The following is a 17,500-nucleotide window of genomic DNA, read 5'->3' on the forward strand; positions in this document are numbered from 1 at the left end:
TGGAGCAGGTGTTTCTCTTTGTATACACTTCTGTGTACTCTGCCAAGAACTACCAAGTAGCTTCCAAATAAATCTGCAATACAACGAGTGAAGGGCAGAGCTCCAAAAAAAAAAAAAAACGAGACTCAAACAAAGTGAATGTTGTCGGTAGTTGTGGCTTCATCGAGGTAATAAATTTAAAGACCCGTTTTTGTCTTTTATTAGGGGGCAGATAGCAGGTAAAAACAGTTCATCAATCATCTAAAATAAAGTTGTGACCGTGTAAACGAGCATAGAACATAATGACGGAAGCATAAGACGGCCATTATCACGCTCAAATCAAACATCTCACAGGCCGATAGCCACGCAGACGAACACACAGAAGCGTCTTTTTAATGTCCTGACTCATCTCAACACACGGAATAAATCACCAACAAGAGCTCAGACCTCTGGAGACACATCTGGGCTCCAGGAACCCTGACCCCCCCCCCGTTCCTGACATCTCCCCCTCTCTTCACAGGCAATACTAAAGAAAGCACATCAGTTCTTCTATCGTCCTTCCAGGTAGTGTTCCCTGGCAAACGCTGCTGCTGTTGCTGTTGACCACGGCCGGGTCTCTGAGGGCTTCACAGGGCAGGATGTCTGAATAATGCATACCGCATTTTCTCATAGACTTCTCAAGGCGGCAGAGCTTTACACAACGCATGAGACTCTATCTGTGTGTAGCAGACATCACACGGCCGATAAAGAGACGGTCACGCAACACGCGGCGTACACGGTGTCTCCGCTGGTCTCTGTGGACTCACCGGTCAGAAGGATTTATGTGACCCAGCATGCACCAGTGATCTGCAGAAAGTTAGCGTCTCCAACATCGCTGTACTTTCTGTAAAATGTGCTCACGGCTGTCGTGTTCATCGCCACATACAGAACGTCGAGTATTTAAAAATGGGCATTCTCAAGCTGCTGACAGCAGCATCTTTGGGTTCTTTAAATACATTTTAAAAATGGTCGCCGTAAAAAGGTGAAGCACCAGAAGAGCAAACGGCAAATGTGCAACCTTCCATTAAAAAAAGGAGGAGGAGTTTGGGTTAAATAAAAAGTATGTTGTCATCTACACAACGCTGGATTTAATAACTTCAATAAGAAGATTACATCTCCAGCTCATCTCGAGGCTCCTGTTGCGTTCTGAAGATGGATCATTTGTGCAGAAATGAAAACATTTCAAATTCTTCCTGCAGCACATCGCCATTTCATAGTCGAGTCATTTAAATCTTTACTCCGTTTTGCTTACAGACTTGCATTTCACACACAGTTGGTGAAAGTAAAGTATGTAATTCTACGATAAAAATGTGTGAAAAATATGAATTGCAAATGTTCTTTTGGAACCTTGCACACGTCCAAACTTTTACATAAACTGTCCTTGAAGCAGGCACAGACACACACACACACACACACACACACACACACACACACACACACACACACACACACACACACACAGCTGGAGGCCTCTGCTGTTTTTCTTTCTGACACACATTCCAGACCTGTTTTACGAGGTCATTAAACCAGTTTTAATCAGAGAACTGTGGCAACAGGTTCCTACACGGGGCTGCTTCTCACCCTGCGTCTGCTCACAGAGAAAGAAGGCGGGTCAACGTATCCATAATATATTACAGGAGGCGAGATATCGGCTTACATTTTGGATATCCGACGATCACGTGCGTGTTTTTTTTCCTGTTCTATTTTACCCACTCAGTCATTTTACCCTACAATATTGTTATTGAGGTATTTGATTTTTCTCCATAGTAAGTAAAACACAGGACCGAGTTTTAACACAGTAGATTTAGTTTTGAGCCTCTTTTTTTTTTAACCATAAAATGCAGATTTTTGTGAATTCTGTAAAGAAACGTCGACATTAAACCCCAGCGTTGATGCGTTGATGCGTTTCACCGCAGTACAGTCATGTAGCTTGGTGTGCATCATGCAGTCGCTGTGCAGGTTTGGTTTTGTTGACCCTCAAACACATTGAGCTCCTTATTAGTCCTCGTGAGGACAGCAAACGATCCAGCGATGTTTAGAGAGCGAAGGTAACCAGGTAACCACGTCACCACGGCACCACGTCACCACCTGCAGCATCCGGCCACATTCCTCACAAGCCAAACGGGTCAAAGCTGATATCCACCGGTTCACGCCTGCTGTCCTGTGAGGAATGTAGCTAAACACACACACACACACACACACACACACACACACACACACACACACACACACACACACACACACACACACACACACACACACACACACACACACACAGTAGCACTCAACACGCTAAGCTGTTTGCACATGCATGCGCAGGCAAACATGGGCACACACGCGCGCGCACACACACACACACACACACACACACACACACACACACACACACACACACACACACACACACACACACACACACACACACACACACACACACACACTCTCTCTCTCACTGGGAACACTGGGGCTGCTGTGGCGCAGCCAGGAAAAAAGCTGACGTGTTTACATTCAAACAATAGCCGGCGGGACAAAGGGCCCGGCTGTTGTTGTGGCCTCGGCCCGTGTGAACGAGGGACATCGGAACTGGTTTAGAAGAAGACGAGCTGCGAGACGCTCAGGAAACAGAGCGGACTGCGGCGTTGTTAAAGCAGTAAACAGGAGCTACAGCTGCTTACTGTCCGTGTGCACTGTTGTATTTTGCTTCAGTGTTAGTTGAGTCTGTCTGTCTGTCTGTCTGTCTGTCTGTCTGTCTGCCTGTCTGTCTGCCTGCCTGTCGAGACAGAACGTCTTTACAGGCCTTGGGTGTAGAGGTATGCCGGACATTGAACGGTTTTCCAAGTACAAAAAGAGAAAATGGCGATTGTTTTTTTAAAAGACCCAAAAGTTGCGTAACGTGACGTCTCTCTCTGAAGCTACGATAGCTAGCTAGCTAACTAGCACCTCTCTATGGGTTCCAGTGTGTTTTGTCACCCTGGTGCTGTTTCTCAGGCTCCACCAGGAAGCTGACATAATATATATACTATTTATAAGTGTGTGTGTGTGTGTATGTGTGTGTGTGTGTGTGTGTGTGTGTGTGGGGGGGGGCACAGACCTTGAAACCAACAACAAGAAACTACAGAGCGGAGATGACCGAGAACTTGACTCACTGCAGGTTGTTTTTAGCATCTGTCTGCCCTCCAGTCCACAGGCCCTTCAGTCAGTGAGGAGGGGCCTTTACTGGCTCCACAAGGAGCGCTTTCAGGGCTCCAGGGTCAGGGGAAGGCTGTGTTTATTCAACACACACACACACACACACACACACACACACACACACACACACACACACACACACACACACACACACACACCGTCTTCCAAGGCTTCCCTCTCTCTGTCTGTTTCACACACACTCTCTCCTCTGTATCCTTTTTCATTTCGGGACTCTCTCTCAACCTGGCAGTTTGTTGGCACATTCTGTGTTTGTTGATGTTGTTACTGGCATACAAGTGTGTGTGTGTGTGTGTGTGTGTGTGTGTGTGTGTGTGTGTGTGTGTGTGTGTGTGTGTGTGTGTGTGTTTTACGTCATACAGGATTTACTGAAACTTTATCTTAATTAAATCAGCTTGAAGATTGTTTCTTTGGATACATCTTTCTCTTTCTCTGAACAAATGTTGCCGAGTGTGGCGATAAATACGTGTGTGTGTGTGTGTGTGTGTGTGTGTGTGTGGGCAGTCTAAAGGTGCTAGAAAGGAAAGCTGTATGTTAAAATAACTCGAGCTTGTCATCTTAAGACGTTGAGAGTTAAAAACATCTTTCCTCTGACAGCGTCTTACTCTTAGTAATGGAGCTCGACATGATCACACTACTTCCTGTTTGCTTATTTAAAAAAAAAGCACATTAAATGAAATATGACTTCAGACTCACACTCACACTCACACACACACACACACACACACACACACACACACACACACACACACACAGGTGCACTATGACCTGTAATTCCTTCTCTCTCACCTCATAAAGAAGCTCTCACTCTCACTCTCAGGTTTCACATGAAGCTCTGCTGCTCTCTGTCAGGTTCACATGTTGTGCAGTTATTTCTCTCTCTGCGCCGACTCTCCAGCTTTCTCAATTTAGACCTCAACCGCTCAACATATATGCACGAGATGTCCTACGACCCGCTGTCTTAACGTCCCACGAACTAGAAAGAAAGGTGCCCTCAGTAGAGGGCAGATCCCTGCCAGCTGTGGTGTGACCTCTGCTGCATCGTGTGACTGAATGAATACACACTTCATTCAAACTCAAAAACAAGCAGCAAGTCACGTCATTAAAATCTTACCAAAAACAAAAATACGAAGCGCTACGCTTGACGGCCCGCGTGGCAGCGTGCCGAATAATGGCGACGTACTCAGCAGTGTGTGTGTGTGTGTGTGTGTGTGTGTGTGTGTGTGTGTGTGTGTGTGTGTGTGTGCGTGTGCGTGTGTGCCGGTAGTTCATAACACATCGACCAAAAACAACAGCAAACTGTTTTCAGACCCGCTGAGTCTCTGGGCGCAAGTTAGCGGAGATGCACTCAGCTGTGTTACCGCTAGCGTCCACTAGAGTAGCGACTAAAACAGTATTAAACGGGCAAAAGTCACTTCAAACACACCAGGGCTCTTTGAGCACGCAGCCGTAATAAAATATAATAAAATATTACGCAGTTTGCTGCGGCAGAATGAGAGATTAGCCGCGGACAGACACGGAGGAGCACACTCACTCACTCACTCACGGATGAGAATATCAATAATAACAACACACCTTGTTTTTCCTAATACAACCACTGCTAAGAAAGCCACTTAAATTAGAATCGCGCAGACTGACCAATGGATTCACGCGCTTCACTCCAATAAATAAAAACCTGCGACTGACTTTGGAAGACGAGGCCCTCGGGCGTCTGCGGGAGACAATGCTGGCGTCCAACTGGCTTTGACGTGAACGTGAATGTTCGCTCACGTTTTTGGAGAACGAGCTCGTGTGGAAGAAGAAGCACAACGCGGAACAGACTGACACTACCCATCAGCCCGAGGAGCGGCCTGTACTGCGATACTGGTTCATTTGGTATTTATGCTGTTTTACAGCTTCCGCCAAAAGACAAGCTGCGCACAAACAAAGCGTGACACGGTTCCTATTTTAGGAATTCAATATTTCTGCACCTGAAACATACGTATGACACAATGTCCGTTTCGGTCAGTGGTTCCCAAACCTCTTCCGTCAGGCAGTCCATTGCAGATATAAAGACATTTTGTTTTTCTCAGATTTTTGGGAATGTTGCAATTTTCGTTTTGAAAGTCGTTTTTTTTTGGACTCGTTAAACATTTGTTCAGCGTCTTGATTAGATAGATAGATAGATAGATAGTAACTTTATTGATCCAGCGAGGGGAAATTATTTAGTTGCAAGCAGCAATAGGTTAGCAATAGATTGATCCCTAAATAAAACATGTCTTTGTTTCGTCGCAATTACATTTATCTGTTTTCATCTTTCCAACAGTCCTTGAACGAACCATGTGTGACGAACGACGTCATTACAAGAAGAAAAGAAATTGGAGCTTAAAATTTTGACATTTATAATATATATATATATATATATATATATATATATATATATATATATATATATATATATATATATAGCCTCCATATTTCCTCCTGACATTGGTAACACTTGTGAACTCTTTTAGTTACATAAATTCTATTGTTTTCCATTTTTTGTAACAGAAATGATCAAATAAATTAGTTTTTTTTAATGATTTATGGCGTTGAAACTGTGTTATAGCGCACGACTAACGTGTTTGAGTTCTCTCTACTTGTAGCCATGACTGTGTTGTTCTGCAGGACTTTCATATGAAGGCAGTAAAACAAAACGAGGCCTCAGAGAGAGAAGCGTAACGCCCAGAAAGAGGTTTATCAGTCGCTACCATTATCAACACGAGTTAATCTGTGCGTGCGATAGTCGCGTTTGACAGGCATTAGCCCCGCCCCCTAAAGCGTCCCCTGCTTCATGGTGTGTTTGACTCTAAATGGAGCATAATGTACTAAATGAACATCATGCTGTATTGAAGAAGACTGTAAACTAGAGATTGAGACCATAAACTCATGTTTACAATGTTTACTGAGGGAATAAATCAAGAGAGAAGTAGAGTCATTTTAGACTAGACTTCTATACAACCAGACACACACACACACACACACACACACACACACACACACACACACACACACCCTCCGTGTTCCTGCGTCTTTGCATTCCCTCCAAGAATACGCCGTCGACCAAACGCCGAGTGACCGTTCATATGTCTCTCTCTCTCTCTCTCTCTCTCTCTCTCTCTCTCTCTCTCTCTCTCTCTCTCTCTCTCTCTCTCTCTCTCTCTCTCTCTCTCTCTCCCCGGCGTGTTTACAGCTAAAGGTCAAGGTATGCCACGGCTTCTTTAAAAGGTCTCAGTGGTTTACCTGTGAACCAGGAGCCACGGCTGCCATTCCTCATTCATCAGGAGGAAGCGACACTTCCCTTTAATTGTCTTTCGTCACAATAAATACACATATGTAGTCGCCGTGAAGCGTGTGATAAAGCTCACGTCACGCTGACTCTCAGCGAACACATCCGACAGCTTCGGCTCTCAGATGATCCATTACATTTTACATTACAGTCATTTTTTTTTTTTTTTTTCCCCGGTAAAGTCTGGCGCCAGTCCCGTGATTCGTGTAACTTCATCTCTTAACGACACACTTATTCAAATCAGTGCGACGCCGACTTCCTGTTCGACTACACACACACACACACACACACACACACACACACACACACACATCATGCCTATACGTGCACGGACTCGCACGGCGCTCGTGTCGAACGCTCGCATATAAACGCGGTGAATAACGGCGTGGAAACGTTTCACCTCGTCCGTCTGCACTGGTTTAGAACGCGCGTGTGTGTGTGTGTGTGTGTGTGTGTGTGTGTGTGTGTGTGTGTGTGTGTGTGTGTTCAGCATCCCTGAAAACAGAGACAGGAGGATTCTTCCACTGCGTGTGGGAGGACCACATCCAGTGACTTCATCGCAGCGTCAGAGCTCCACTTCACTGCTTCCACTGTGTCTCTATTTGTGGACTAAACACGGCTGTTATGGTTCCACAGAAGTCCTCTGTGGAGGTGTGAGAGGGGCTCTTTACCCTCCGAGCACCACAAACAAACAGAGGAGCGACAGGACGCTCTTCTGAAACGTTATTTTGTGCTCTGATGGTGCTTTGTGAAGCGCTTACACTTCAAAACTGTTAGCAGCAGCTGAACATGGGAAGAGAGCACGAAGTGAACTATTTATAGGAGAGCACAGAGCTCCACTGAAGCTATGACAAGCCAGCTGTGTTTCCACAGCTTCATGTGAGGAGGAGGAGGAGGAGGAGGAGGAGGAGGAAGAGGAGGAGGAAGAAGAGGAAAAAGAAGAAATGGAAACAGAAGAAGAGGAGGAGGCGGAGGAGGAGGAGGAGGAAAAAGAAGAGGAGGAGGAGGAAGAAGAGGAGGACAAGGAGGAAAAAGAAGAAGAGGACGGGGAGGAGGAAGAAGAGGATGAGGAGGAAGAAGAAGAAGAGGAAGAGGAGGAAGAAGAAGAGGAAGAACAAGAGGAAGAGGAAGAAAAAGAGGAGGAAGAGGAAGAGGAAGAAGAAGAGGAGGAAGAGTAAGAACAAGAGGAAGAGGAAGAAGAAGAGGAGGAAGAGGAAGAACAAGAGGAAGAGGAAAATGAGGAGGAGGAAGAGAAGGAGGTGATTTTAATCCCAGCTCAAAGTTGACATAAACTACCTCCTGGTTTCGGGATAATCCCTCTGATGTGAAACCGTGATGTTACGTTTTGTTTAATAAGACCGTTTACAGGCCCAGAATGCATTGCAGCAAAAGTTTTTTTTTGCCCCCCAAAAAAAGTAACCATGTCATGGACCCAAAAACTAACCCCAGGCGGACCCAGTTGGGTCCCTGTACCTCAGTTTGGGTACCACTCATATATTTAGACCTGAACGCGTTAACGTTACTCTAAAACGTCTTAATTTAAGCGTCATTTGTTGGACACAAAGTTAAGAGTCCCCCCCCCCAAAAAAAACAAAAAACTAGCCAGTTAGCTAAACGTTTGATTGACAGGTGGTTAATGAAGTAACGTACAGTTTGTCCTAATTAACAACAATACATTATTTTAACATATGAAACCACAAACGGTTCAGTCAAACCCTAACTGACAGCGACGTGAGGCAACACTTTGATTATAGCTAGCATTAGCAAGCGATGCTAATTTTACCAACAAAAAAAAAAAAGAAGAAGAAAAAAAAAAGAAGAAGAAGAAGAAGAAGGAAAAAAAACGATAGTTTTGTTTACCTCTGCGGTCCGCAGCGGGGGCGGTTTCTTCAAAGCTAGTTTGAAAGAAGTTTCCATGGCTCCGGTCATTTTCATAACTTCGGCTTCTTTCTTTTTTTTATAATTCCTCACTTTTAACGTCTCCTCGCTCCACGTTTTACCCGAGCACTACGCACTCACATCCCGCCGCGGATCGAGCCGAGCTCCGAGCTCCGGGACATGGATGGAGCTCCTTCTTCTTCTTCTTCTTCTCCAGGAAAAGAAAACTAAGACAGAACTTTGTAAAACTACTGCGCGTCCGAAACAAGCGAGAAGATCCCACTAAAAGCGTGACAGGAAGTAGAATCTACGGGACGTGTAGTGGTGAAATCTGTTCATCTTTGGGTCACGGAAGCGTCCACGCCAGCCTCAGTCAGATCCAGGAGTTCAGATTCGTTTTAGATCCCTCCTCCTGTGGAGCGACGACATCTGTCTGCACGGAGACCACGCTGCGTTCACGTGCTGTCGGAAATAAGGGGATCTTTCACGGCAGCGACACATGACTGGAAACCATTTCTGCCAGCAAAAAAAAAGTTGAAATTATGAGCTAAAAAGTCATAGTTCTGAAATATAAAGTCATAATTATGAGATAGAAAGTTGAAATTATGAGATAGAAAGTCATAATTATGAGATAAAAAGTCATAATTATGAGATATAAAGTTATAATTATGAGATAGAAAGTCATAATTATTAGCTAAAAAGTCAGAATTATGAGATAAAAAGTCATAATTATGAGATAAAAAGTTATAAAGTCATAATTATGAGATAGAAAGTTGAAATTATGAGATAAGATCAAATAATCCTTTATTACTCAACCTACCTACATAGAATATGCAAATAAAGAAGAAAAATATAAAAACAAGGACATTAAAGACAAAGTAGAACAGAGAAACGAAGCATAAACATGTAACAACTATGTAGAATATGAATATATATGGAAGAATATATATGAACATAAAGAACAATGGATTTGGGGTATTAGTGCAGGTGGTAACCTGACACCAGTGTGTCTGATCAGAACTGATTAGAACTACTAAGATCGGCCCAAGAACCAGGATTCCAGGATGATTTACTGTCGTTATGCGACACAGAGATGAACAACTACGTTCAGTTTACAACAAGACAGAAACAGCTGTTCATTCCTGTGGTGCATTTATGTTTCATTTGCATCATAAGGAATGTAAACAACAACAACAACAGTTCTCTGGGCAGATCACATTAAAACCTCAGCATGAGGAACACGTCCATCAACTTTCACTGATGTTTGAGCAGCAATCACTATGATGCGAACACAATTAATGTGATTATTATTTACATGTATTATAGGGGAAGGAAACAGTCCCTTTGATTGCAGTGAAAGCTGATTATCTGGATTTATTTATTATAAACTAAATGTTCCTGCTGCACAACTCAATGCGTTTGAGACCGTTTTGTTCAGTCAATAATGCAACCAAGGAAATATTATTTGACATAATACAACACATTTTAGCTGCAAGGCAATTCAAAGCGCTTTACTTAAAACATTAAAAAGACATTTAAAGATGATGAAAGTCGTTTAAGTGCAGAGAGAACAGAACATTTAAATGAGTTATAATAGAATACGACGGGTATAAAAGATAGATATTATTTAATAAAAGGAAAGTCTTGAGCCTCGATTTAAAATAACTTCATTATAAATATTTAAATATAATTCAGTTATAAAGCAATTTAAATTAACATAATATTAATTTATTAACCATGGGCTACCAAATCAATAAAGTCTGGATCAGCTAAATCTAATGCAAGAGGGCATTTTGTTCCTTTAGAAGTTCCATTTTTAATTTGTAAGCGAGTTTGCTATTTATTTTTTTTTATATTTAAAAATAATCTCGCTTGAATGGCGTTTATTAGTTCTGGCACCCTAAATTTCCCAGCTTGGAAAGGAGTCCTTTAACGCAGCACAGACCCTCCCTCTGACTTTGATGACACCTCCTGAAGTCAAAGAGCGGAGCATTGAACAGAAACAAGATCACTCGAGACATTACGGTAAAAACTCCAAACACTGTGAGGAGAAGTTATCCTCTCCATTCAACCACCAGCGTCAGGACACTCCTTCCCCTTCTATTGCATAACTGCAGAGGGAGTGTGTGTGTGTGTGTGTGTGTGTGTGTGTGTGTGTGTGTGTGTGTGTGTGTGTGTGTGTGTGTGTGTGTTTCGTTTTACCTCCCGTGCCGCATAAGAGGGGCTGGGGGGGGTGGAGCCAGTTTAGGGTGGTAAATCCAGAAAGGAAAAAAGGAAAAGGTGGTAAAATGTGTGACCCAGATGGTTGAAGAAGTCAAACCACCACTAAACTAAACTAAAGAGCTTTTATTGTGTAACGTTTGCACTGATTTAGATCTATTTATGAATAATAAATGTAATTGTAAAGAAGTTATGAAGAGAAGAAGTAAAGTAGAACGTCCTCACGTGTGATTAGAGCTCTGATCTGTGAATGAATCCACAGAGACAACACGTATTCTTAAAATCGCCATCTTTATTGCACAACATTCCCATAAAATTGGGAAAAAAAAAAGAAAAAAAAATTATAATTCTTGGGAGACATTTCTTGAAAAGAACATTCTGTACAAAACACATGGAAAATAAAACACGCGATATTATGTACAGTTTACAACGAACCGTTTGAGACGCCGACTAAATAATTTACTTGTACGCGAAAAGAGGGACGAACGCAGATATGAAGTCACAGCTGGACTTTTTTAAAAAAAACGTGACGGCTGGCTGGTAGGAGAAACGTGAGCCGATACAGCAGAGCGTCTTCTGGACGCAGAACCAAAAAGAGACGAGGTGACCTTTAGGACCCGGGTCAGCGACGGGGTGCGATCTGAGGAAGAACATTTTTAGAAATTTGGGAAAGAAAAGAGTTTGTTTTTCAAAAAAATCTGCAATTGGATGAACATCATCTTTTACCGATATTATACACCAGCTTTAACTCACCAAAGATCAAGCATTTAGATGCCTTTCCAACGGTGTCGACCGACGACAACAAAATAAATAATAAGAGCGTCAAAATAAAGTCCCGTTGGTCCGGGAGAGAATAATCAAAATCGCACCCCGACATGGGAAGAAAAAACCCCAATAAAGACAAAAGGTGTGCTGCTGTAGTTTAGTGTTTCTGTGAGCTTAACCGTCATAGAAACACGTTTTAAAAATAGTGTTAACCGATATATATATATATATATTATATATATAATTCCATCTTCTCCTCTTTCCCGCTCGAAGTCGTAAACATCGTAAAAAAAAAAAAAAAAAAGGAGGCTATAAAAGTGTGAAAATATTTCAGCATTTTTTTTTTTTTTTTTTTTTTTTTTTTTTTTTAAAAACACACGAGGATGAAGCTTCCAACAGTAGAAAGAGACTCGATCACATTGTGAACGCGTGACGACGATCCGATGTGAATTTAAAGAACACAGCGGAGTCCTCTGATTAAAGTAGGGTAACGAGTGGTGAGGTCTGAGGTAGAGCTGGACCTGTGTGAGAGTGTCAAAGCCACGTTTAGACGCTGAAAGGAACAAGAACATTGAACTATCTCAGGGAAATTTGGCTTGTAAACAAAAACGTGACAGTAAGTGAAGTAACATAATTGGCGTCCTCGGTGATATTTACCTCAAAGCAATGCTTCCTGTTAACTGAGATTGTACAAAGAGGAGAGAAAAAAAAAAAAAAAGAAGCAGAAGAAGAAAGTGAATCCATCGATATTCATCCTGTCACAGTCTGTAAGGTTCCACTTCTCAACAGGAAGAAGAAGAAACTAAATGTAGAAAGTCTTTGGCTTCTGTGTCCAAAAAAAAAAGAAAAAAAGAGAGAGTTTCTGTGTTCGACATTCAAACAGCTGGAGGAGGTCAGGTGAGCGAAGCGTCGGACCACGATGAGGGCCCAGGCCTCAGACGCTGAAGACCCCACTAGAACCGGGCTCCGTGGGTCAGGACACCACGTCGGGAGCCACGGTCGGGGTTTAGTTTTTGGAAGGGGGGGAGGGGAGGCCCCAGAGTGGCAGCTCCCAGGTCCGACGGGGCCTCCTCGGGTCCAACGGGGCCTCCTCGGGTCCGACGGGGTTTCCTTTGGGTCCGACGGGGTTTCCTTTGGGTCCGACGGGGTCTCCTCGGGTCCGACGGGGTCTCCTCGGGTCCGACGGGGCCTCCTCGGGTCCGACGGGGCCTCCTCTGGCGGCTCCCTGCCGTTCCAGTCTCATAGCAGGATCTGGGCCACGTAGGGGGAGTGCGTGCTGGCCACGGCCGCCAACAGGGGGAGGTCGCTGGACTCGATTCTGCAGCGAGAGCAAAGACCAGGATGAGATCAGATCCACTTATAACAATGGGAAACATTTTTTCATTTTGCTGTTGTTCTTCTTTTGCCGTTCTGAACACATTGCTCTTCATCTCTGAGCGTTGCTGCCCCCTGCTGGTCAGAGGACGAGTGTGGACGCGTTGTGAACCGCTCACCCTAACACCATGCCCAGCTCCTTCACATGGACTCTCGTCTGGCCCTTCAGATACTCGGCCAGCATCTTGCTCTTGAAGTAGATTTCCTGCAGGCGGTCCTCGAGGTGCATGATACACTGAGGAGGAGAGCAGACGGTTAGTCAGAGCGCTGATGACTGCGCACACTGATGAGTGTCTCAGAGAGAGAGAGCGAGAGAGAGAGAGAGAGAGAGAGAGAGAGAGAGAGACAGACAGACAGACAGACAGACAGAGAGAGAGAGAGAGAGAGAGAGAGACAGAGAGAGAGACACACAGAGAGAGAGAGCGACAGAGAGAGACAGAGAGAGAGAGACAGAGAGAGAGACAGAGACAGAGAGAGAGACAGAGAGAGAGAGAGAGAGAGAGCGACAGAGAGAGAGAGACAGAGAGAGAGAGAGACAGAGAGAGAGAGAGACAAAGAGAGAGAGAGAGACAGAGAGAGACAGACAGAGAGAGACAGAGAGAGAGAGACAGAGAGAGAGACAGAGACAGAGAGAGACAGAGAGAGAGACAGAGAGAGAGAGCGACAGAGAGAGAGAGAGACAGAGAGAGAGAGAGACAGAGAGAGAGAGGGAGGCGTCTCGTACAAAGTTGGGTGACAGGTTGAGTTTGTAGAGCTGCTGAGTGGACTGCAGCAGGCTGGACACCAGGCTGGACACCAGGACCTCCTTCCCCAGCTTGTTGACGTCCGTGACTCGTCTCTGACTGCTGGCCAGCTGCACCGACCACTTGTCCGTGTCTGCTATAATGCAGACGGCCTCCGCTATGGGCTCGTCCAGCACCGGATGCTGCGGAGGAACAGAGCGTCCAGTGAGACACGTGCAGAGAGGACACAAAAGAAGTGGAGGGGGGGGGGGGGGCACGGCGGTCCTTTACCTGAACAGCATGGGTCAACTCCGCCATGAGACACTGCCGCAGCTTCTCGTCGGTGGGCAACCCGTGCAGTACAAAGTCCGGCACGTAGGTGGGGCAGTAGCCTCCGAACAGAGAGCGGCCGAAGTTGGCGATGCTCGGCTTCGAGTAGTTCTCCACCAGCTTCGACCTGTGAAGACAGAATAAAAAAAAAAAAAAACATGAGATGTGTTCTTTGGGTTGTTTTCAAAATGATGAGGATGGATGGTTCTGCTCACCCCGGGAACGCCACCAGCACCTCCTCCTGCCAGTCCTCCGTGTCCTCGCTCTCGCTGTCCCCCAGCGCGCTGTCAGAGCTCTCGTTGCGCGGTATCTCCCAGTCGTTGAGCGGCGCCGCCTTGCACTTTTGGTCCCCTTTGCCGTCGTCGGTCCCGTCCCGCGGGACGGGGGCCGACGCCGACGACAATGACGGAGGACCCTTGTCGGAGGAATCTGCGGACCCGCACCTGCACCTCCTCTGGACGTCCGACGAAGCGTCCCCCTTTCTGCCGGACCCTACGTCTCCGCCGCCCGGACCTAAACGGACGGCCAAACCCTGACCCCTCGCTGGTCCCGAGGGGTCCAGCAAGGCTTCGTGCGTCCTGTCCGTGGCGCTGGCCTCCAGCCGCTTGGCCACATCGTCTATAGTCCTAGTTTCCACGGGGTTCTCCTGGCTGAAGTACTCGTCAAAATCGTCCACACAGGTCGCCGTCCACTTACTGGACACCCGCTGCAGGGCCGGAGCCGCCTTGGTCTGTTTGGTTTGGTCCTCCGATGCGCCCGTGTTGCCGGCGGTTGAATCCGCTCCTCTCTGCTGCTGCGGCTGCTGTTGATGGAGTTGCCCGTGATGGAGTTGCCCGTGATGGAGTTGCCCGTGATGGAGTTGCCCGTGATGAAGCGCCTGCTGCTGCTGCTGCTTGACGTGCTTCTTGTAAACCTCCTCCACCTTCCGCCTGCGGCTCTCCGTGTCCGACTCGGGAGACATGGAGTCGCCGATGAGGAAAGTGACTTTTGTTGCCGGCTCCTCCTCCTCCGTGAGAGTCAGAGCCATGGGCACCGGCACGGCACCGGTCGGGTTCTTATCCGGGGGCTTCTTCTCGAGAGGGATCCCTAAGGTCCGCGGAGCCGTCCCAGCCTCCGCCCTACAGCTCGTACCCTCTGCGGTGACAGGAGCCGGGGACGAACTCGGTGAGAGGGTTGTGGGTACGGACTGACCGGCGAGTTTCGGGTCCCCCTTGGTCTCTGCATCCAGCGCACAGACCTGCTCCCTGGGGGACGCCGAGCCGACGCGCAGCACCGTCTCCAGCCGGGCCTCGGTGGCCAGCGGGCTGCTGGACTCCCTGCGCGTCTCCCCGGGTTCAGCTGCTTCTGCGGTCCTGACGACAGGGTTGTTACCCTGGCAGAGTCCGGTCTGCAGCACACTGCTCCCAGACCCTTGACTCTCGCTGCTGTCCTCCTCCTCCTCCTCCTCCTCCTCATCTTCCTCCTCCTCATCTTCCTCCTTGGGCGTGTCCTCGGCGCCACACTCCACCTCCGTGTCCGTGTAGGTGCTGCTCTGGAGGCTGTTGTCTGAAGGGTAGCTGCCGTCCTCCGCCTCCGCCTGCCGGCCGTGGGACAGGTAGTCCCCGCTGGGCTTGTGGACGGTGACCAGGACGTAGTCCGACTCCTCCACCTCTCCTTTCCTCAGGGAGGTGGTGATGAGGGAGCCGGGCAGGACGATGGCCTCGTCCTCGGCGCTGTCCAGCATGTGGGTCTCCAGCAGCTCGGAGCAGCGGATGAAGTAGGTGAGGACGTAGAGGAGCCTCTGGACCAGCTCCTGTCGGCGGCCCACCACCACCGTCCTGGACAGCCGCACTGGGGACCCGATGGACCCGTACAGGTCTCCTACACACAGGCGAAGGAAAACAGGACCATCAGTACTCATGTTTCAGATGCAGAAATCTATTTATTTTAATTGATAAAAGGTTTAACATCAAACTCTTCTTTTTAACGTCTGCTTCAGGCGTGCAGTTCTCATCTCTGAACACTAGGTGTCACCGTGACCTCACTGTCTACACGTCTGCCGTGTCACTTGAGGTGAACGTCTGGACTCCTCCACACACTCTTTACATTGATGTCTGCGTATTTATAGAACATCATGACGCCTATCAACACATCAGTAAACACGAACCAGAGACGTAGCGGAATTCCATGTTTAGATTTCCACTAAACCAACGTGATGTTTCCCACAGGAAGTACCCAAATGACACGCAGCGTTCACACTGCTGCAGTATTATGTCAGTCTGTGTGTGTCAGTCTCTCTGTCTGTGTATGTGTGTGTGTGTGTGTGTGTGTGTGTGTGTGTGTGTGGCGTCGTTCGCCTCACCTAGCTGCGCCCACAGCGGGTTGTAGGGGTGCGTCTTCGCCAGCATGTCGACGCTCTTGGAGGAGTGTTTCTCGAGGAAGATCTTGATCGGAGGCTGCCCGTTGGGCATGACGGTGGGCACCCAGGCCAGGTGATTGGTCAGGACGGCCGTCAGCAACGCGGGGAGGAATCTGGAAACATCAGATGACGGTGGTTGGTTAGCGGAGAGTGGATTAGAACCCTCAAACTAAATGTTACTTCCTGGCTGGGCGCACGTTCTCAGACCTTGGTTAACAACTACATTGGAAAACTATCTTCTATCTATCAGCATGATTCACTTCTCAGTCCACTCCCCCCCCCCCCCCCCCGTCTCATGACTCAGCACACCGTCACGTGGCATCATGCAGCAGGACGAGTGGTTTAGAGAACATTTAGAGAGCGTGAGAAGGTTTAAAAAAAAAAAAAAAAAAAAAAAAAAAAAAAAGCTTCCCGTAGAGATTTAGAACTGCTACTTTTAACTGGGCCGTCCTGAAGGCGGGGCGCCGTGTTCAACAAAAGGACCTCGCTACCAATTCAAAACGTGCACAATCAGCAGTGTGACGCCAACAATAAGCAATTAAGAGACTGGCGGGGATCTTCTCAGTCACACGAGTAAATGCAAAGAGGGTGAAACATTCAGCGTGTGTGTGTGTGAAAGAAAGACCAGACTGTGTGGAAGAGAACAGAATGAATAGTGTGTGTGTGTGTGTGTGTGTGTGTGTGTGTGTGTGTGTGTGTGTGTGTGTGTGTGTGTGTGTGTGTGTTGACACACTCATCCGGGAAGTACGAGCAAAGACAGAGGATGTCGTATGTGCACAGATTGTAAAAACCTCTGAATAAAGTGAATTAAATTCATTCGTTCTTGATGGGGATCGATAAGAGGTCTGCTTTGCTGCACTCCTGCAACATTTTAAAGAACCCCCCCCCCCCCCCTAGAGACCGACGGGCTGGAGGACACTCAACTGGTTCTTGGAGGCCTGCTCCATCAGCAGGGAGAGCTCCCTCATGAAGTGACCGCAGAGCTGGTTCTTCTCCGACGCCCCGGACATCATCGTCAACCACACGGGCTCGGCCACCCGGGGCATGGTGTACAGGTCACAGATGGTCATCCTGCAGGTACAGGGAGGAGAGGGGAGGGGGGGGAGAGGAGGAGGAAGGAGGAGAAAACAGACAGAGGGAGGACAGACTCGTTATTGTCTCTCGGGGGAAAACAAAAGAGATCTCAGTTCACAGAGCTTCGCTGTCTGCACTGAGAGGAGAGACCCTGGCTGTGTGTGTGTGTGTGTGTGTGTGTGTGTGCGCAAGTCCGTCACACAC

The 17,500-nt window shown here is 47.0% G+C and overlaps 2 protein-coding genes across 13 annotated transcripts in view; both read right to left on the reverse strand.

The window, feature by feature from the left end:
- The window catches only part of rapgef6 (Rap guanine nucleotide exchange factor (GEF) 6), a 336,552-nt gene extending 327,789 nt beyond the window's left edge, over positions 1-8,763 (reverse strand). For all 9 annotated transcript variants that reach the window (XM_068735024.1, XM_068735023.1, XM_068735022.1 and 6 more), the window contains exon 1: positions 8,396-8,763. In XM_068735024.1, coding sequence (XP_068591125.1) covers positions 8,396-8,470 — 75 coding nt within the window. In that variant the 5' untranslated portion in view covers positions 8,471-8,763. The remainder of the gene's footprint in view (positions 1-8,395) is intronic.
- Positions 8,764-10,905: 2,142 nt separating this feature from the next.
- fnip1 (folliculin interacting protein 1) overlaps positions 10,906-17,500 on the reverse strand; it is a 28,366-nt gene continuing 21,771 nt past the window's right edge. For all 4 annotated transcript variants that reach the window (XM_068735014.1, XM_068735015.1, XM_068735013.1 and 1 more), the window contains 7 exons: positions 17,147-17,293; positions 16,166-16,335; positions 14,040-15,684; positions 13,786-13,951; positions 13,497-13,697; positions 12,892-13,007; positions 10,906-12,716 (listed from right to left, as the gene is read on the reverse strand). In XM_068735014.1, the coding sequence (XP_068591115.1) occupies positions 12,638-12,716; positions 12,892-13,007; positions 13,497-13,697; positions 13,786-13,951; positions 14,040-15,684; positions 16,166-16,335; positions 17,147-17,293 (2,524 nt within the window). In that variant the 3' untranslated portion in view covers positions 10,906-12,637. The remainder of the gene's footprint in view (positions 12,717-12,891; positions 13,008-13,496; positions 13,698-13,785; positions 13,952-14,039; positions 15,685-16,165; positions 16,336-17,146; positions 17,294-17,500) is intronic.

The sequence above is a fragment of the Cebidichthys violaceus genome, unplaced genomic scaffold (genome assembly GCF_023349555.1).
Source record: "Cebidichthys violaceus isolate CVI_PGR_0920_01 unplaced genomic scaffold, fCebVio1.0.p SCAF_69, whole genome shotgun sequence".
Classification (NCBI taxonomy): Eukaryota; Metazoa; Chordata; class Actinopteri; order Perciformes; family Stichaeidae; genus Cebidichthys; species Cebidichthys violaceus.